Source organism: Thunnus thynnus, chromosome 9 (assembly GCF_963924715.1).
Source record: "Thunnus thynnus chromosome 9, fThuThy2.1, whole genome shotgun sequence".
Lineage (NCBI taxonomy): Eukaryota > Metazoa > Chordata > Actinopteri > Scombriformes > Scombridae > Thunnus > Thunnus thynnus.
The window spans coordinates 8,987,644-9,010,165 of NC_089525.1; the positions used below are offsets into that span (position 1 = coordinate 8,987,644).

A 22,522-nucleotide genomic window follows, 5' to 3' on the forward strand; every position below is an offset into this window, starting at 1 on the left:
ATCTCAGTCGAGAAATCAGCCTTTGTTTAAGAATAATAGAGGAAATGCGTAAGATGAACAGCCCAAAGTGTAAGTCTGGAAGAGTTGGCTCTTTTCTTCTTCTCTTTCAGAGGTGATAATTCTGCTATTGAAGATTTCCAAAGCCATAGCTGAAATAATATGCAAATATCCACCCCATGGGGTGCTGAGTGGCTGACATATTATCAGCAGAGAGGCAGCCGTCGCATTTGGGTTTCAGTGTGGTCAAATCAAAAGACGGAGGCACGATTAAAAAGGTGTACTGCGAAGCGCACGAGACAACAGGAGCACTTTAAACAGGATGCCAGCCCTGTTGGGAATAGGATGCTGAGGCCTCCTGTGGAGACAGGAGTGCCTGGCAACCTGCATAAAGCCCGGAGAGATAAGACAGTTTGGAAAGCCAGACAATGACAAATGAAAGCATGTAAAAATAAAAACAAAGCTTTATCTGGGTAAAGAAAAAAGTGAAATGGTTCACGGGAAGAGGTGATTTCGTGTTCAGTTTTTCAACAGCCTCTCCACCCGGTTTTTGGGCTTAAGAAAGACGACCGCAGCGATTACTCACCTCCTTTTTTACTGTTTCCCCCAGTGAGTCAGGACCCAAGTTGGACCCAAGTTCCTGTTTTATTTTAGACCAGAGTTTCTAAAGCTAAGAGTTGGAACACTAACGGGATCCCTTGACATATTAAAATGTCTGTGATAATAAAAACTGTTTATACAATGTCTAATAAATGTAATGTGTATATATTTATACAATACATTTGAATCCCTCCATGCTCTTGACACCTGCTTAAGAAACCCTTGTTCAGACAATCATAGTGACCCCATTCAAAGCCAGATTAGCATTCTGTTAGCAGCTATCAGTTTATTAATATGTAAATCATTCAACAGCGACCTGTGTATTTTTCTGTCTTAAGTGGAGATTTTCTCTCTACAGTTTGTTACTATCATGAAACTAGTTATAATGTTACAATGGAGCTCAACCATGAAACCGTCGTCACATTTTATTTGAAACTCAGACCACCATTTGAACATGGGAAACAATTAAACATTTGATTAATAATGATCAGTTCAAATACAAAATTTTCAATATATAGATGCAGCATGGCTTACCTTGTACCCCAGCTGGAGGCATTCTTGAAGGATGACCAAGATGTTGCACTTCAAGTAAACTAGGAGACTGTTGATGTCTATGCTAACGTCAAATGGAGAAAATTAGCTTGCTAAAGGCATAATTGTGACACCAGACCATCTTAAAAGTAACATGTAGGAGCATTTCCACAATAAATGGAAAAATCATAGACAAAGGTAAGGCTGTTTACTGCCTTCGTATAACGCGACTATTTTACAGTAACATTAGCTTGTAACTTCAAGGACAAGTTTGTGTTTTCTCAAGTCTGTCTTTATACAATACTGACGTGCCAATATATACATGGAAATGGGTCTTAGTCGCTGTAACAGTTCCTACTCTCCATACTGGCCCTGACACTATTCCACCGAAACACGACTATTCTGTTAGAGATGAGGGACAAAACTCACAGCCCTCGTTCTGAGCAAATATGCACCAAAGTTCAGCTAAAGTTAAAATGAAGTTTCAGCAGCCTGAGTTAACTAAATCGAGTCAGTAACTTCCAAAGTTACGGTCTGTTTAGAATGAAATTCCCTCTTTTTTTCCTGAAATGTTCCTTGCCAAGCTGCAGTGGAGGAATACGTTCTAGTAGTCATGTGTAGATCTGTTGCTGGTGGTGTGTCGAAGTCTGTTTCCCTGATGATATCTTACTTTAACCTGCACTCAACCTTATCCTTAACCTCAACCAGTCGTCCTCTGAGATGTTTATAACGTGACCCTAACCTTGCATCTTGTACATTGTAGTCTTGCTCTGGAGAATAGCTTCAGGGCCAGTATGGAGAGTATTTGTTACAGTGACCAAGACCTAATTCCACCTACATATCAGCACAGCAGTATTATATTAAGACAGAAAAAAACTACCCAAACTATCCTTAAAGGATAAGCCTGGCGATATTTCTATATTTTTCTTATTGTCAACAAGTCTCATGTGCAGAGCCAAACCAACAATGAACTCATCCTACTTACTAGTATCGTGTGTGTATCCAAAGCCTGATCTTATTCCTCTGTGCCGTAGACTTCTTTTGTTGTCCAAACACTATTAAAAACACGCCAGTGAGCAACACCGCTGCACTGGTGACATGTTCCTTCGCCATGAAGAGTTTTGGCACCTTAGTTTGTTTAGAAACAGCTCCAAAGACTGGTAAGAGCAATCGTGTTTTTGTTCTCCAGAGACTAGTCCCTTGTACTGCAGGCACCACTGCGTGTGCGTGAGAACGGGGTTTCGCTTACAGAGCTTCACTAGCTCGTGGTGCTGCATATCACAATCTCTTGACTTTGTACTGAATTTCTTTAAGAAATTTACAATGCACAGAGGAATACAATATATCAGGCTTTGGATACATACACAATACTTGTAAGTAGGATGAGTTCATTGTTGGTTTGGCTCTGCACATGAGCTGTTGACAGTAAGAAAAATATAGAAAATTGCCAGACGAATATATTACTTGTTAGTTCAAATTTTTGCAAATGTGATTTTTTTTTTCAAAAAGTCATTTAAGCGTTTTATGATTATTTAGAGACATATTTTTTGTGCAAGTATATGTTTAAGAATAAAACTCTTTTTTGACACTTTCACATTATCCACTTCCACAAAGCCAGTACATGTTACATTAATGAATTGTTCAGTTCAGTCTAGGCAGACTGTCCTGTACAGCAGACACAGATGGAGAAAAGACAAAATGAAAAAAAACCCCAAAAAACCCCACAACCACTGCTAATAGATTCACATGCAAACCATGTCATCATAATTTGGTGGCAAATTGCACCCAAACATCTATTTTGTAATTGCCTCTGGTGATATAAGCCAGATACACACTTCCATAGTAGACTCTCTCCACAAACAGCAGACTGGATAATGAGGGGAAATAATAAGAAGGGTGGCATCACTGGCGCATTTGCTGTACTTCGATGTTTTGGTGCTTTGTGGGTCCATAGCTGCGGATGATGTTTCTTTCACAGACTCACAAACACTAGAAAGTGGTTTCAGGCTGTTCACTGCAAAGAGACACACTAGCTTTTTTTCCTTTGTGCCTCCAGAGCTCCAAGAAACCATAGAACTCAAACAGACAGCGCACTCCTCAGAAATACACTGCTTTATGTAGTATCAATCTGTACAACGGTTTGTCAGCCCAGCAGAGTGCTCAAAAAGATCCGAAAATCTCATTACAACCAAACTAATAAGTGATGCATAATGATAAAACACAGCAATTAAGTTAAAAGCAAATTACAAGTTGATAGAAGAAGATGTGGTAATGGCTGGTATACCCCATCGAGTCTGGTAAACGATGCTCGAAGGAGCTCATTGGACATAGCAAAACTGCCTCTCCCCATCATTAAGTTATTAGATTAGCCTGGGGCAGTGGGTAAACAACTTCAGACATCTCACAGCAGGCATACATCCCACCAGTCCTCGCTGTTATTGGATTACTTGGGGAAACTTCTCCAGAAGACAAAATGACTCCATGGAGAGAGAGAGAGGCAGGGGGTTATTATTGGAGAGTAGATGATGGGAAGAACAGAGGAAAGGTCTGCTCAGGCCAGACGCCTGGAGCACTTACGATCGAGCAGCCGGCTAACGAGCGATAGACGGGGAATGGATGCAGAGGCCAGCGAGGTCTGATTTTGATTATTGGCTGCTGGATGGACAGGCAGCTCGAGCCTGCCAGGTTCTGCATCATCCAGCTCCTGCCACATCTCTTTTGGGTTACTGCCATGGCAAATGTCCATTCAGCAGTATCGGAGACAAATGAGGGCAAACTCCTCTCAAGGTCAACAACCACCTCCACCAGGGCCACAGGGGGTCTGCCATTCTAATTCCTTATACACTTAGAGTAATTAAAACGCATCCAGAAGAAGCGGGGGAAGTCGATAGACTTTTTTGAGACTGCTAATGAGATGCTAATTTGTTGGCCCGCCAGGAATGAGGTATGAGGAACTCAAGGACACAAAAGAAGATTTATTCACACTTCTGTTCAGTTAACTTTTTAAATTATGGCGTGTGAGTGTGTGTGTGTATATGTCTTCGCAGATATTCGACGAGTTTGTTGAGCAGTGCACACCGCAGGTTGCCCAGTGTCTTCATGTTTGATAAAAAGATATGAGAATCCTTTTAAGCTCCCTCAAAACTCCCGATCATTTACAGAGCATTGCCCCCTTGAGTTCAGAGTAAACTGGAGAAAGCTCCCCTGCCTTGCCGCAACGAGTGAAGCCACATACAGATAGCCCTCATGCTGCCTGAAAGTAGTCCAAGTCAGACCTGTTTTCGAACACCCCACTGTGCCAGCCTTCTATGGACTCATTGAGTCATTCCAGGAGCACCAGGCTGGCTGTCCCACTTTTTTCAGCAGATATCACAGAGACTCTCTGATATCTGCACACACACTCATGCTGCACAAGTTTCCTCCCCACATATTTGACTTTATAAGCAATCGGGCCAATCCTGTCCTCTCATGTTTATTAATTGGGTTTGCTCTTTGGACTTGAATGTGGCTCCCCTCTGGGTTAAAACTGCTCCTCGGGCAGCAGAGGAGCACTGGGCTGTGATGAAACTGAGGAGACAGCAGTGTGGTCTTGTTCTCTCCACTAGCACTGCAGTCAGGGGAAGCTTGTTTTCTGATGTGTCGTTTTACACAAGCACTGCACAACTAAAAGTACCCAGATCCTGTCTGCACCGCCACTCAGCCGCACTGGCATTCAGCTCTTGCACAATAATTACCCGCAACAAATCATTTTTAAGGAAGTTAAGTAAAAGCTTGTCTCATTAACAAAGAAGGATAATCTAATTTCTAATCTGCAGGATGTGGCTCAGGGTGAGCGTCACAGCAGCGGAGCAGCTCTGAAGGACACATCACTAGGGAAATAACAACAATTAAAGCTGCCAGTCACCCAAAATGCCAAAAGATGGTTTTGGATGAGTTTCTGCTATGTCGGGCAGTTATACAACGGATAGAGAGAGAGAAGATGGATGAGAGAGAGGAGATGACATGAGATGTGCAGTATAATCGCATCACAAACATAAATCTATGCCATAGTCAGCTGAGTTATTGTTTTCCGTTGTTTTGGAATCAGAAAATCGTTACAGCCCCAAAGTAGAGCTGAGTGAGTTCATCTCAGGCCTCTACACATACGCTCAGTCCCCACCCCTCTTTTTTTCTAAATAGTGTACTAGGTGAAGTACTTCAGTGCTAAAATAGTTCATCTATTGATCCCTAAATCGACCAGTAGAAAATTAATCAACATTGTTTAAAGGCCATGGAAAGTTATTTTCTCTTCAGCTGTTTACTGAGTGATGTGATTCAACGCGAGCACACTAAGAGAAATCAGGATTTAGTAACATTTAAATCAATATCTGATGACAGTTATGGGGCTGTTTGCTCATGTTGCCATATTTTCTAGTGAAACGGAATATGTGAGCGGTGTAGAATCACAGGAGGGATTTGATATATGGAGCTGCAGAGGATTGTTGGCCTGAAATGAAAAAAGAGTTTTTGCTCACTGATATAACACACACCGCTTGCTACGACGACCCACACAAGCAGTCAAGTGGAGTTTTATATGATATGTGCGGTTAGCTAGTCGCCCAAAGTCACAGTTCAAGATGAGTCATAAAACATTTGAAAATGTTTTACAGGAAGAGAAAAGACAGGGACTTTGATGTTAAAATACTCAAAAATGTTTTTGTTGACATTTATTTAGTATGTAACGAGAGATAAATGAACAATTAACCCAGGGATGCACATTTAGGACTGAGAAAATGTATTTTTTATTCCACCTTAATAGATGATACCTATGGGGATTTGTTTTTTTTTCAATTTGGTTGTTTGGCCATAAGTATTTACTCAGATTTGAAGAATTTGAAGAATTGAAGAATGAAGAATTTGATTTGATGATCTGAAGAAAACTTTAGATTTGAAGTTTTCAGTTTTACCTCATTTGTCAAACAAAAATGTCAAACATTTGCTGATACCAGCTCTTCAAATGTGCTTTTGTCTGTTTTGTAGCAATATAAATTAGATACGTTGGGGATTTTAGACTGTTAGACAAAACAAACCATTCACAGCTTCAGCTCCGAGAAATTGTGATGAATAATTTCACCATTTTTCAGCATTTCAGATATTCAAATATATTCATTTTAAATATTTAGATATATTTCAACATATTAGATGCACTCAAAAACCTCCATAAAGTTGGTGGACTTGTGAGAGACAGATTAAAAAACAAATGGTCAAAATTGGTACACTAAAGGCCGAGTGTGCCCAGTGTTTTTGGTCAAGCTCCAAAAACAGTGAATCCTACACTTCCCATAATGCAACTTGATGGCATCTCTTTGCTAGAACCTCCATTCCTTGTAAATGCCCATAAGCTGTAAACTCCACGCACAGTTTATAACACAGGAGTTCTCCTGCCATCTAATCAGTGATGTCATCAGGGCTTTATTTTTCAGGCTTTGGAAAGTTCGAGACAGTGTACTGTAGTACTCCATAGGACAAGTATACTGATATAAATGTGTACTGCACCTTTAAGTACTCTCATGTCACCTTTAGCACTGGCCTCTGCCCTCAGCAGTGACTCAAAACTCTGCAATAAACTCATGTAAGACAAGCTATCGTCAGGCTGCATCACGTAGTGATACACTCTTCAGAAATATTGGACTTCACAATTAATTTACTAAATTTAATTCTCAGCATGCACAAGATCAGCTTCTCATTTTAAAATATTAGATTTAAAAATGAGCATCCTGCACAGGTTTCCAGATTCTCATTTTGGACTAAATTGACAACATCAGGCCCATTCAGAGAGAGGCAATCACAGCACGCCGGGGAAGATGGTGTTATGATCTCGCTAATGTGAATCAGAATGAAATCCAAGGAGTCTGTTACATATCAGAGTGGATGCTGCAGTTTATACATTACGTATATTTCCCTGGTATACCATAAAGATTTCGGCTAAGGCTCATTAGTTTGTCAAATGGCATATGAGACATTCTGCGCCACGCATCATTAGAAATTCCTAATGCTTTACCTATTTCCTGGTATTGATCTTGAAGAAAAGCCTAATGTTAAAGCAGCCTGTCATCTTACCGCTTAAAAGACAAAGATAGAGAGAGCCATTACTTTTTCTGTTGTTTGGAGAAGTTGACTTCAAAAGGGTGAAAACCTCTGGTGTAGTCTGAGGCTTGGGAAAGCGGAGCAAGGCAGGTGGAGCTGCAAGGAGAGGGGGATGCAGGGATAGAGAGAGCGCTAAGAGATGGGAGATAGAGGAGTGGAGAGGGGAAGCCCTTTGATCTCTGGCAGCAGTGAGAGCTGAAGAAAAGACACAGAGAGCAGCAAAGAAGATTGCAAACAAGGCATGCACTCAATTCCCAATAGTGGCAGGAACGCGTGAGGAAGAGACAGATGGAGAGAGAAAGACAGAAGGAGAAAGAAAGTCAAGTAGATTGAGCGAGACAGACGGAGAGAGAGGATGACAGGGTCGGAGAGAGCGATAGAGAAGAAGGGAGGAGAAGAGAGAGGATGAAAATAAAGTAGAGGGAAACAGATAAGACCAGGATGTTAAAAGGATTTCAGTCCGGGGGTTGTTTGGGGAGTTCTCTGTAGCCCTATGCTAAAGCAATTAGTATTGAACCCCTTCTAGGAAAGTGCAGCCAAACCACAGCGGCAGTCTCTAACATAGTTAGTGCGTAACAACCAAGTCAAGCAAACCCCATGGTCCCCATTAAACCTCAAGTTTTAATTGGCATGTCAGGGTGGTGCTGCGTTTCACAACCTGTGAGTCTGCACTCTCAAAAAAGTTGGCCCAGAGAGTCCGCACATCCCACTTCAAGTGGAAACCCCGAGACAGTAAACAGAGCTGCTGTGCTGGATTGAAAAGGCCTGTGTAGTGTGATAACAAAAAGTCAACATTAAACGTGAAAAGGATATTTCAGAACAACTGTTTCTAATATGGCTGCAGAGTGAAAGAAAAGTTTTGTACCTCTTTGTTGATTAGTGGCATCTAGCGGTGAGGTTGTGGATGGCAACCAACTGAACACCCCTCCCCCTCCCCTCCCCTTTCAAGCGTGTAGGTGAACCTATGGTGGCCGCGAAACTCGCAAAAAACAGTGAAAATGGTAAATGAAGCTATTGCCAGGAGGCAGTTTGCTTAGCTTAGAATAAAGAGTGTAGACGGGGAAACAACTAGCCTGGCTGTGTCCTAAGGTAACAAAATCTACTTACCAGCACCTCTAAAGCTTTCTACAGTTTTTGTAATATGCTAAGCTAACGGGCTGTTGGTTTTAGCTTCGTTTTTACTGTACAGACATTAAAGTAGTATTAGTCTTTTCATCCAAGAAAGCCAATAATTCCCAAGATGTCAAGCTATTCCTTTAACAAGATTAATAGGCCTTATTAAAGATGAATGTGACAGCTGGAAAGAGACTGATTTCTTAAAACTGGGTCACATATGTAGTACAAATGAGCAATTATTTTCAAAATTATTTTCTCAGTTTCTATGGCCAGAGAAAACTGAGAAAAAAACCCTATTGTTCTAAGGGGGAAAATCCTACAACAACCAGAATGCATTGCATGTGGTCACTTCCAAGGCCACTCACGGGCCACTCCTTTGATGATGTGTAGGCAGCAAATTTGTTTCCTTGCAGCGGCCAGTTAGCAGAGACGAGTAAGCTCTTTACTAAACTTTTGTTCTTTTACGAGGAGTTTTTACTCATAGAGTCAGACTTTGTTGTTGCTGCTTGATTGAAGATTTTCTCAAACACTTAAGAACTTCATAGGGGACTTTGATAAACTTTGGTTTAGCCAAGAATAAGGAAAAGTAAGAGAGGGTAAAGGCACAGCTGCAAATGTGTTAATTAAAGCAAATACACTCTGCATGTGCTCCATTATGTACACCTATGTAGTACCAGTTGTAACTTTACTTTTTCTCCAGAGAAGCTTCGGGTCTTTAAAAATGCTGATTTGATAGTGTCACATGTACAGCTCCTGCTGACTTTACAATAATTGCTTCCACCATCATTAGACCAGGTGTCATTTCACTTCTCAGTCATTCATTTACTAGTACTAAGGTATACTCTGAAGGATTGGTTGGTTTTTGTAAATACAGGATTCAAAGTTGGCCCCTCCTCCTGGCTCGACCAGAGTGAGAGAGAGAAAGAGAGAGAGCAGCAGTGGTCAAGGAAGCTAGAGAGTGAATGAAGAGAGGGAGCAGCGCTAGCGAGAACAAAGCCGTAAATCAAATAAATAAAATGTTATTTTCTGATTGTTTCACTGCAGTTTTGTTCTACAGCACAAACAAACATGCCCACACCTTCGCTCAACCCTGCGGGAAGGTGCCACATTGCCGGTTTTTGTGTGAATGCAGAGCTTCATCCTGTCCACTGTGGCCTCTCTGCTCTGCGTGTGTGTAGCTCAGCCCCACCCTCGGCCAAGCAGACACACAGACCTGCAGCTTTTTGTACGTCTATGACACACAGACAGAGAGCAGAGCGGAGCAGAGGAGTGAGACGGAGACAGCGATGTAACCTGGTCACTACGAGTCCAGACCTCACACCCTGTGCACTGTTATTGACTGGGAGCTACACACCCACTGCCCAAAGGTTGACGCTCACAAACGTCCCAAACACAGCAAAATAATAAGAAAATAAGAAAATACAGGCAGAGAGAGTGTCTGTAGATACATACACCACCACACACTTCTAGTGGGTCATAAGTGATGATTGAGAAGGATTACTTTTGTATGAGTATGGTGTTTTTTTTTTAGGAAAATCCTGCATAGTATATCTTTAAGGAGTCACCTTCCTCTTGTACCTTCATCTTCTTTTTCTCGGCTGACAGGAGTGGAACTGGAGTCTCCAGGTTTGAGGATTTGTACTGTTGAATGAGCTGTGATTTTGAATACCTGTGGCTTGTCTGTTAGTTTGAACCAGTCCTACCAATCAGCCTCCTGTGACCTCTCTCATCTGTCAGTGGTTTTCTGGACCATTGCTGACTGGCATTTTTCAGTCATCACTGCAGTGCGCCAAAATCTCAGGATAACTGTTGTTTTAAGAAGAAAACATCTGTTTTCTGCAGGTTTGGACAAACTCTACTGCTTACCTTGGAATATGGCGGCGTTCTGGATGATGAGACGTTTGAGTTGACCACTGACAACCTGCAGACCTGACTCCATGTTGCTGCGTGCGGCTACCTGATACCGCTCCTCCATCTTCTTGGAACAGCAGCTCGGGCCTTTGGTTTGGCAAACCTGCAGATCCGCACCTGGCAGGAAATCAACAGAGACAGGACAGGAGTGTGGATGAGCAGAGCCAGTGATGTTTAATTTTCCAAACTAAAGCCTGCTCCTTCACACATCCCCACAAAAGATTCAGAAACATCCTCTGCATGCTAAACACACAGGGAACACCATCCACAGCAGATTCTGCAGCCTTAATGAGCTTATGATTATTATGTAGGCAGTGTTATTTAGCAGGGTTGCAGCTAAAAAAAAGCGTCACTTTGATACAGATTCAAGCGATATGTTGTTTCCCTCAGAGATCAATTTGGTCAACAGAAACGTTCTTCCCACTCGAGGCTACACTTTTCACACTGAGGATAAAAATTTTTAAAAAGTATTTCTTTAGGCACAAAGATGAGAGCCGGGAGCAGAGCAGTGTACAGACAAACAAACCCAGGTTCCAGCATGTTCTCACTTTGTATGACATTAAACAAAACAGCCACAAGTAAGATTGGAGGCTATGAAAGAACATTTCTGCACCTGGCCACTGACACTAAAGGTTGTTTACACATACATGAGAAATAATTGGATTCCCAGAGCACTTTTTGAAAGGTGCAGATGTAAGCCAATGAAAGCTAAACTGGGGTGACAAGGATGTTTCATTGGGGCGATGTAGCCGTACACGACCAGATCAAAGAAAAAACACCCTGAAGAAATTAATTCAATTTGAAAGAAGGAGGGAGATAAAGACTACGCGGTTTGAATTTAGTCTGATCAAGGATAGTGTAGGTGCCTCAGCTGCTGCCACAGCGATGGTGAATAAACTGCAGGTTTGTGTGATGATGCGGCGAAGGACAACTCTCAAAAAAAGCCATTTTTTCATGTCTTATTATGTGAACATGCCTTTACTAGCACAATATCATGGTAAAGCTTGAAAAAGAGATTATACTGTGGGTCAAACGAATGCGGTGTGTACACAATGCCACCCTTAAATAATAAAGAACACACATTTCTATGTCAAAACACCTCAACAGTAAAAGAAGTCTAGTGGAAAATACACCTTCTATACACAAGCCATAAATTTCCAGCTACACAGACATCATAGACATAAATAGGGCACAAGAATGTGATATTTAAATACAAAGAGGAGTTCCTGTGAAAATCCCTCTCCTTTGTGCTCCTTCTCTGTCTGTCCCGTGTGGATGTCGAAAGCTTCAGTGGAGGCTGCAGCCGTAACGTGCCAAACTGTGTCGAGGAGTTGTCTGCAGGATCTGCTGCCTAAGAAGCATCAGTGACAAGGGCCTGATTGATGGCGTGGTAAACAAATGTCAGGGGAGTCTGCCAGCTTCAGCTGCTGCTGCTCGGGGGTGCAGAGGATAAAGAGACAGAAGCGGAGAGATTAATTTGGAAGGAGGGCTCGGATTGTGAATGTATATATATAAATATATACATATACATATATCAGAAAAGTCTCGATAACAAGCGTGTCAAAAGACAGCGGAAAGGCTTTTGTCGAGACAGGGTTTATCTTAATATGAAAAGTGAATATCTATTGGTCTGAGGCTTTGTCTCTTTGAGATCTTCAAACAATAGATCCTCAGAAACAGAGCTCAGATTGTGACAATGAAACAGCAAGCACTGAGGGGAAGTTAAACTAGCGGGAGACGCAACAGAGTGACAGTCTTGATAATTAACAAGTCGCGGGGAGTCACACAGGGAGCTGCTTCAGCTAACTCCAAGCTCACTCCTGACTCCCATCAGGTGCACAGTCTAATGAGTGAAACAGCCAATAAATCTGTCACACTGCACCTTTTGTATGCATACTGACAGGCTTAATATCTTAAATCAATACCGACAAAGGACTCCTGACAGATAAGATCAAGTTAATTTCAGACTGCAGGGGCAAAATTATTAAGCTGTCAATAGCACCAAAGGTGCGGTGAGCGCACCCGGTGGAGAAAGAGACAGGGATTTAGCAATTACCTCCGACAAAACAGACAGTTTCATCTGCACGTGTGTCGTTTTGCAGATGATAAATGTGTTTCATTACACAAGTTCCACAGTGGTGGGGAATAAGGGAAAGATTCGGCAGGAAAATGATTCCCCGTAGAGCTTCGCAAATAATAAAATCACACCGTCTAAATAAAGCCTTCTTTCTGACTGACAGATCACTTGGGAATAAGCTTCCTGCTTCTCCTCTTTGCTTTAAGCTCAGCTCTCTTCCTCCTCCCCCATTTTTTTTTTGAATTCCTTGTCATCCCTGCACAGTTTTGTTCTGCGCCTGTTTCACTTCACCTACCTTGAGCGCCCAGAGCCCTTTTCTATCAGTCTGTTATTGGTTAATTAGCTGATTTTTGTGTCCTGATGGCCAATTCGCTCAAACAAAATGAAGACAGACAAGGTGTGGGCAAGTAGCAATTTAGATGTAAATTTCCCCAACATACAATCTCAGTTCAAGGTGACACCTTTAAAATTGTTACGTGCTCTCAATCAATACACTGAAATGGTGGGCCAGACAATTCAACATGCAGAACAGTTGCCGTTGTCATGAGCGTCAAGGTCTTTGAATGCCTCTTTAAAAAGGCATTGACCGGCCTTTAGTTTGTCGCTGCTTTATCTGAGAAACCTCACACGGTCACATGACAGAAAGTTTTTCTAGAAATGCCATGGATGAGAACTCCAGCTGGGGCTCAAACAGTCCTGTGTACACACAGATGAGAGGAGTCCCTCTCCTCGCATCTCTAACAAGCTTGTGGACGGCGAGCCAGGGGGGAACCGGGGCAGCCACAAATACAGTGTGTCTCTTAGTTTCCCAGCACCAATTAGAAAGCTATCACTATGCAAGTTTAATGACGGAGACCATGGGGGAAAAACAAGTTGTATTAAGATATAGAATATGTTAAAAGCTGTTCATTATGAGTATAAATTATACATGATCTACCAGTGTTAGGTGGAAGCATGTGGGAATCCATGGCTTCCTCTCCAGGGCAAAATAAGCCAATGTCACTTTGCAAAGACAATACGCATAAATGAAATGAAGATAGCGTAATTTACAACCAACCTAAGGAATGGTAATATCATTAGCTACTGGGGATTACAATTGTTTTAAGTATTTTTAGTGCTTTGCTCACTGCTCTACTTTAAGCCGTTTGATGAAGCAATAATTTGAAAGCTGGAAGCATGAATGTGAAAGAGCCCGCTTTCTGTGTTTTTAAAAAAGTGTACACAAAACAATGAGGCAGCAAACACAAATGCGCTTCATTAAAAAAGAAAAACCGAATAAACAAATCAGTGTTTAATTAGACAGAGAGACCTCTCTCGCTTTGGGTCAGACTGATCCACCTATTAGCTGTGTCCAGTGGTATTTAAACAGCAGGGACGTTTGTTCTTTGTTGTTCATTTTTTCATGATAAACAATTAGCCTAGACTCCATGTTGCCCTGACGAGCTGACCCTGCAGCTAATTACAGAGAGGTCCGCATCCTTTGGACCTTCATTTTGGCATCCTGCAAAGCAATATCACACAACACGAAGCTATAATTGTTTCAGCTCAGAGCCAAAAAAAGGGAAACATAACCTCCTCCTATGCAAGACCACTGTTGGGGATTTTCTGTTGAAATAAGTGGCAGCTGTCAGCTGAGCCTCCAGCAAACTAGTATTACTCTTCCATTTAGTGAGAATCTGATGCTGCTCTCATGAATCAGGTCAGCTGCTGTTGCCAGAGATCCACCACGTCCTCCACTCAAACCGCTGCTGACACTGATGGAGTCGCTCTAACGCTCATGTCCCGGGGTAAGTGCTCCGTGCTCCTCACATGCCCTCTTGCACATATATGATGACACGATGAAGCGAAGTGACACCCAGCCTCCATTTCACCTTCAGACGCTACAACCACCCACAGCAAACGCCAGAACAAACATGAGTGGTAGCTACTCCCACAACACAGTTGTTGTTTTTTTTTTTTTTTCATGTCTTCGCTGTAATGTTGTATCTCTTTTTGAATCATGTTGGTGGAAAGAAAAACTTTGCTTCTCGGTGTTTTGCCCCCTGGCACCACATGCAGCATTATTAGAATTCTGCTCTGCCTTCCTGCGGACATCTCTCTGAATCAGCCCCCCCACCACACACATACACACACACACACACACACACACACACACACACACACACACACACACACACACACACACACATACACACACACACACACAATGCACCATATCAATACAGAAAGTGATTCTTCCCTCAGTCAAATCACAGTGAGCCACCCTCAACACTGAATTTCATCAATCTTTCATCTGCTCTCTGGCTCAGTGAGGAGCTGGTGTTACATTAGGGGGCATGACAAGCCCTCTGTTCCGCGTTTACTTGCCAAATTTTTATGCAAGCACAAAGTTCTGAACAATTACAGATGATTTAACTGTGACTGAAAACCTCCAACTTATTCTGTATAAATTAGTGACAAGGATATATTATAGATGAGGCACAATCAAAGTAACACTGGACAAAAAAATGCACTAAATACATGAAAAGTGACTGCATATTTTATGCTTTCGGAAAATGTAAAAAAAAAAAAAAAAAACAAAACAGTCAGCTCATTAAGACAAAAGAGGAAGAGCTGCGATTTTTGGAAATCCTTCCTGAAGTACAAGCCTTGCATCATAACTCTGTATCATTCAGGATATTACTTTTGAAATTTTTATAGAAGTGTCAGTGTTATCACAAATACTGGAAACATGCCTGCAAAGTTTAATATGGGCTATATTTTTAATAATGGAAGCACATTTTTCCATTTAAAAAAAGCTGAATATCATTTATTTAGAACTACCATATGACTTTACACACTTTTGAGAATAATGAAATAAACATTTTTTTGCAGTAGCTACTCTTCCTTTTTCTCCAGTATGTGAATATCTGGATCCACACAGAAAAATCCCCAACAGATGTTGAATATGTTAGAGTGTAAGCAGAAAAAGTGATTGTTTCTTGATGATGTAATGTTTGGTAATGCAACTACAGTATTTATGCACACACACTGAAAAACAATCAATATTGCATTTTTCTAGCGGTTCCCAAACCGCTAGAGTTTAGGGGTCGCAAGAGTCGCACAAGAATATCTGAAGGGTTGGAAGATGATTGACAGAATGAGGAAGCAGAAAAGACATATTTGTGCTACTTTCTTCTAATCTTTGCGTATTTTCTTGTGATTTACAGAACTATGTTACCTCTGAAAATGATCCATGGAATACAAGGTTAGCAACCACCATTCTATCAAAAGAATCATCACATTTTACAAGGTTAGAGTCACTGCTCTTTGGATTCTCACCTTATTGTTACAAAAATACTGCTGTCAGAGTGAAAAGGCTTCAGTAATTTAGTGTTTGAAAGACCTCTTGCAGCACAGCCAAGGCCATGTGACATCCTTACTGCAAGCCTCCATTAGCCGAGGTGATTTGGGGATTTTTTTTTTTTTTTTTTTTTAAGTCTTTCTCTCCGCAAATCCTAACACTGTTAAATTATTTTACAATTAAAGCTGTCTTCCATCTGCATTCCATTTCTCACTTATTTTGTTTTGCCTCTGAGTCCTGAATTCACATCCCATTATATTTTACTACGATGAAGTCGGGTCCTGAGATCCCCTGTGATTGAGAGGGTTCAGAAAGACGGCTGAAAATCAGAATTTCTTTCATTTCTGCGTTATTTTACTCCCTAGTCACCATGGGGTGAGTAATAAAAGAGGTTTATGTTGGTTGATCCAATTCGTAATCTTATGTTAACCCTCATGTTTTGATGTTTACTTCCTTTGAGGTTTGGGTTTCCTTACACCCCACTGCTGTGTCTGTAATAATAATTGCAAAAATATATTTTTGTCTTTTCTTATGATCTTATTAAACCACAATATGTTGAGAAGAATTGAAGCCGCGACACTTCCCTTTGCCACTAACTGGGTTTTCACATTTGATGATTGTGACAAAATATGGAAATGACCATAAAGCTTTGTTGTATCACATCAAATAAGCAGATATTTGATGTTTTATAAGTCATATGAGCTATACATGAGCAATTATGTTCCTTCTGTTTGCCAAAAAGTCATTCACAGACAAAAAGTGTACAGTATTTGGACTTCTTTTTAACAAACTGTTAGAAAACTCCAACAACAGAAATCTATCGCCTTAATTAAGATTTAGGAGAGGTAGTGCTGCGTAAAAAGTATTGTTAACATCAATCACAGACTTTTAGAAGATGGAAATCCTCTGTGTTTAACCCCAGACTGAGTAATGCATTATTTTCTCTGGCAGCGTTTACACATAATCAGTCATGTGTATAAGATTTTCTCTTCAAACTAGAATAAGACATGAAATATCAAAGTGAGAGAACAATGTTGAACATGTTTTTTTTGAGCTGTTAAAGAGCCTGAGGTCTCCAGGACCCTAATCACAAGATTCAGGTTTGTGTTTGTTCTACAGTTCCTCTAATCAAGAAATCAATATTTACTTTACATGTATGAATTTGGCACTTTGTCATCAGTCACTCACTGTACAACCAGGACACTTAATAAAACCAGCAATTAGTCTGCAGCAGAGGAGCCATGGGTACTATGGGAACACGTATATCTAAATATCTCTTAACTGGCTAAGATGTATTGTGCTCTGGCTGACTGGTGAATTGATTTCCTGTGTAAGTAATGATTTTGAACTGCCCGGTGTGCGTGGCATCCAGCTCAGACAGACTCCTCCATGAAGACAGATCTGAGACTTGAGGAGGCTAAATATTTCTCTTGGCCTGCTCGGATGATTCCCCCCTTTGGCTGGCGGATAAAATGCTTGATGGCCCAGGTGGAGGTTGTGCGATTAAAGATGGATGTATGGAGAAACGTAGGGAGCCACATGCATCCACAGATGGGAGATTAATACGAAGTAGAGGGAGCATGACAAAATATGCTTCAAAGTGCGTGGCACATCTTTCCTGCTGTTTGATTTGGAGCATTTTCGGATTCGTCACACTCTTTCATGCTCACAGAACATTTAGCATTATTTTGCTGGTAAACTGATCGGAACCAGGTGGGAGGGAGGTGTGGAGAGGAAGGCACGCTGGGAACGGAGAGAAAAAACAGTTAACTTAACCTGGAGCACTTCCCCCATGCTGACATGACACTAAAATAACCAATTAACATTTGCAGCTGGCTGTGATTCAGCCACATGAGAGAGATATCCATTTACATACTGAATCAGAATGCATGCAACAGGCTCCAGCAGCACATCAACATGCTGCGTTTTGCTAAACAGGATGATGTTGTTACTCCATCGCACAAGCCCTGAATTATTTCACCGTTGGCTCAGTGTGGTATTTTTTCTCAAGTCTCAAAAGTCCTCAAGTTTGTCGAGATATTTTCCTTCCTTTCATCTGAGTGACATTTGAACTCCAGGGAGCAATAATGATCCTGTTTGGATGATTGCATCTTTTACAAAACTGTCTTCAGGGTACTCACCACTAATCTATATTCTGGGACAATGTGGCAGAGGAAATGCTGCCAAGAGTCAAGGCTGAACAAGACTGTAAATCACATCTCTCATAAAAGAAGAGTGCTGATCTTTCTATTGAACAAACCTCAAACTTGGGAGAAGATTCAAACCCACACAACAAATACCTGCACAAAGATGCCTGTATCTGCCTCCCATCTTTAAAAGTACTGACCAAATCAAAGTTGGGCTTTAGGAAAGGTTCACTTGGCTCCATGTTTGGATCAATACCAGAAGGAATCAATTTTTTACAGCTTGATATTTAAGGGTGGTTTATATAAGTCAACCTGCATGTTTAACAAGATGCTTAATATGAAGCGATTGATTTTTTATTTTTGTCCAGAGCAGGTTGGTAAATGTTGAGCCAGAGGGCTGGAGAGTGTGTGTGGGTTGGCTCTTACTGCTGATACTGAAGAGGTCAGCAGCCATGAAATGCGAGAAAAGCTCGATAGTGGTTAGAGAGCTGTTGTAATGGTGATGCCCGCTGAAACTGAGGAGTGGAACTGAGTTGAAGTGTTCTCAGTCTGTGGTAAAATTGTACAAACCTATTCTAACCTTCAGTGAAAAAGAAGTGCAGACAATCTAAGGATGCAGTGACCAGACATCATGTGCGTAAAGATCTATATGTATAAGCTTTAGGTTGATGGCAGTTACCTGACACCGGGGTTTCGGGGACCCACTTGGAGCCCGGGTGCAGAGACTGAAACACTGTGCGCACCTCCTGGCAGTTTGGCACCTGTCCGCCGGGCAGGGAGAACAGCTGGAGGAAGGCGCACAGAAAGAGCGCGCTGTGGGCTGATAAACCAACCATGGCAGGCGAGTGGCACCGGACAGAAGAGAACAAGCTAGATAAACAGCTGAGATAAACTTCAACACATTAAAAGTTACAAGAGGATCCCGTGTTGGCGCTGATGAGGTGAGGCTGCGGCTCCTGACTCTGCTCGGATCAGCATCCTTCCGCTTTCCTTTCCTCCGCGCGCGACCAGAGTTGGCTCAACGGCCCGTCCGCCCGGAAAAGCAGCTCGGTTGAGCCTCTTGGTGAATCTACTCCGATGCTGATAACTTATGAGTCCCTCTTCACTTGCGGCACTGACTCTCAGCTCGCTGCACAGATGAACGAGCCCCGGATAGATGTGCGCGCTCCCCCAAAACGCGCGCCACCGCGTGAACCTGCGCGTATAGCGAGCTATCTCCCCTCTCATGCAGCCTAAAAGTAGAGATCTGAACTGATACATTGGTCCTATGAGGCTGCAGGGCTGGAGACATCGGGAGTGGATTAATGCGGTGCACGAGCGGTTGTCGTGTTAGATGAATGGCATTGTATTTTATAGGATGCATTTAGGGCACAGGACCTGTGCAGTTTACTATTCATGCAACACAGGCGCATAATGTGGACAGGAGATGCACATATATTACAATGAAAATGACACAAAAGCGTATATTATTTGGAAAATAAGCTTTTATTATTCAACTGTAAGTTTACAGACACAGAAAACAAATGGAACAATCTCAAAATCCCTCTTGACTCACAAAATGTGCACAAACCAGGCAAAAGAGTCTCATTAAATTGTTCAAACCACAGTTCAGTGGCTTTATTTTACAGCATTTTATTTCCACAATGATTACTTCTTTATCTAAATCCCATCTTGAGTGGACACTTACTTCACCTCCTCTCGGCTGGACAGAGCCAATAAAGTTGAAATGATGCCATCTAGTGTTCAGTCTGCGTGTCAACTTTTTTTTTTTTTTTTTTTTTTTTAAATCTCACCCTCTCTGCAGTTGGAGAAATTCTCTTGCGGTAGTTTCTTTAAAATGTTTTTATGCTAATTAGTACGAGCTGACAAATGTGTAGCTGTTCACAACATCTGGCGGATTGCAGATGGATACTGTGCAATTTCTTTCATTCCGTCAAGTGTTGAAATTGCGAAGTCATCCACCCGAAAACAGCAAGACAAACAGCAGTGTGAAGGAAACTTGATGTAAAGATGGCTTTATAGTCTAAAATGGCTGCAACAGGAGGGGGAAAAAACAACAGCTGCTCTCTTGTGCCCGCGGTGAATACGATTTTTTAAACTCTTTCAAGTGTTCATCAAAGCTTGGAACAACAGGAAACAAAACCACTTCTCTTTCTTTGGGTGTGTGTCTGAGAAACAAAGAGCTTTGCATGGATTTGCACAGCACAGACTGGAAGAAGCTGAGAGCAAACCAACAAAACTCGCTGTCAACCCACATGAGCTCCACCATCAACAGGCTGACGTGTGAAGGAAGGTGACCGGCAGTACCTGAAGTGCACAAACTGCAGTAGATCAGAGTGTACTACCTGCACTGTGAGCACTTTGGAACTGCCAAGTCGACAACATGAGACAGAAAATCATGAGTCACGAAAGAGGTTTGACCCTTTAATTTTGAACGATCACATGTTGTAATATGTTGCACTTGCAAGACCTGCAGAAACAATTGATTATTTTTTAAATAAAAATAAAGAAAACCAAATTATTTAATCATTTATGAAGGAAAAATACCAAACATTTGCTGGTTCAAGCCTCTTAAGATTTTTCTTGTTTTTAAGATTTTAAGAATATGTTCTGTATAATGACTGCAACAAAGCTACAATACGCTGGCTCTCAGTAACAGGAAAAACACTTAAAAAGACACAAGAGATAAAGTAGATTGCAGCAAAAAACCATTTCTGACCCTGAAAAAGAACAAGCCCTCCAGCCAGAAGGAGCAACTAGGGCAGTAGATACTGAACTACTTCACTAACTACACTAGATGCACCTTAGCTGGAGGACCATAAGGTCAGCAGAGGCTTGAGAGATTGGAGGGGATTGATGTACCAGATCACTTCGTGGTTCAGGCAAGACACTTCCAATGTGGACCACCTGAAGAAGAACAAAATCAACAGATGTGTTAAATGAACATAAATACATTAAAACTACACAGTTAGGGATGTAATAACCAAGCAAAACTTCCAGTTACAGATTCTCAAGGATGACAAACCTTTAAAATTCAAATCTGAGCACAAAACACTAAGATAGGATCTTGTTAATAATATGTAAAAAGAAACAACAACAACAAAAAAACACTTCTGAAAGCAGAATGATTTTTGTTGAAGTTCTTGCTGCCTGACTGGAGATGGATTTTTCAACAATCACTACTCAGATCCTTAAGTTAAAGTAGCACAATATAAAAAACACTCCATTAAGCTACATGTAAAAGCCCTGCATTCACATAGTTACTTAACTCAAAGTATCATCACCAAAAATATATACAGTATTCAAATAAATAATAAAGTAAATAAAGTTCTTACTATGCAGAATGGTCCTCTACAGTGCCATAATACTATGTATATATATTGCTATTATTATTGGTGCATTAACACACATAAGCAGCATTGTTGCAGCTGGCGGGTGGTGCTCATTTCAGCTACTATTTATGTATAACTATATATTAAGTAATTGAATCTATAAGCATATGAGCTGGTAAAATCTTTATCGTCAAAGTAACTATCACTGTGAAATAAATGTAGAGAGAAAATGTACAATATGTCCCTTTAAAATGCAGTTAAGAAGAAGTATAAAGTATAAAATGGAAATATTCAAGTAAATTACTAGCAGGAGAAGTAAAACTGTACTTATAGTCTACAATAGGCTACTTCAGAAATTGTATTCAATCCAACCATTACATCAGTTTAATTGAAAAATTGTGACCAATTAGTCTTTAAGATAATGTTGTTGTTTTTCTTATTGAAGTGCTGATTATTTGCATTACTCAATACATCTATTTTCAGTTCTGTGCCTGTTGACTTCCTCCAATGTGCAAAAGGTTTCATTCACTGTTAAGTTTGAACACAATGATGCAGAGCACACCATGAGGGGGAGTTTAAACTTAAAGGGTCCAGTTTGAAGAAGAAAAAAAAAGTGCAAAAACAGTTCATCAGATTTTTTTTTTCTTGTCGGTTATTATGTCTCCACTACAACTTTACAGAGCTCAGCAGCAGAGGTATAAACAGGTTGATGAATGCGGTCCAAGTCTCTGTGTCCAGCTTTGATAAAGTGGCGCCAACAGCAGCGCCTTGTGATGAGCGCGTCCACTCCCGTTAATTAAAAAATGGGTCTCAATGACAATCACATCCGCTTTTATTCAATTACGTAACTAATACACACACACACACCCACACACACAAACACATACACACACACTCCCAGATAGACACGCAGTGAGTAGCTGAATTATTCACTCTTTACAAACTATTTAAGTGGAGCCTTGTGTTGAGTTTAATGTGCCAACAAACATCTCAACAAATCAAGTTTTAAAAAGCTATTGTCGCTCCTGAAATACAAAATATATGACTCTCCCAGGTATCAATTATCATCAAACACATTTATGACATCAAGATCATTGCACCAGCCATGTTCAACATGCTGCCAAATGAACCATAAATCCAATAAAGTGAAATGAAGTCACAACACTTTTCTGCTTAGATTTTTTTTTTTTTTTTTTTTTTAAAGAAACACCTCTAAATCTCTGCATTTATACAACTTTCTTTAGTGGACAATGGAGTAAGGAGGAAAAGCTGCAGATAACCTACCTTCGGATGTTGCTGGTGCATGTGAACTAATCCCTCCACTACTCTGCTCCCCATCATG

General features: G+C 41.1%; 1 protein-coding gene across 1 annotated transcript in view; it reads right to left on the reverse strand.

Moving 5' to 3' along the window:
* Window positions 1-19,081, reverse strand: part of gpc3 (glypican 3) — a 112,991-nt gene extending 93,910 nt beyond the window's left edge. Inside the window, exons 1-2 of the mRNA XM_067598671.1 lie at window positions 18,528-19,081; window positions 10,237-10,398 (exon numbers count right to left, since the gene is read on the reverse strand). Coding sequence (XP_067454772.1) covers window positions 10,237-10,398; window positions 18,528-18,684 — 319 coding nt within the window. The 5' untranslated portion in view covers window positions 18,685-19,081. The remainder of the gene's footprint in view (window positions 1-10,236; window positions 10,399-18,527) is intronic.
* Window positions 19,082-22,522: the final 3,441 nt, after the last annotated feature.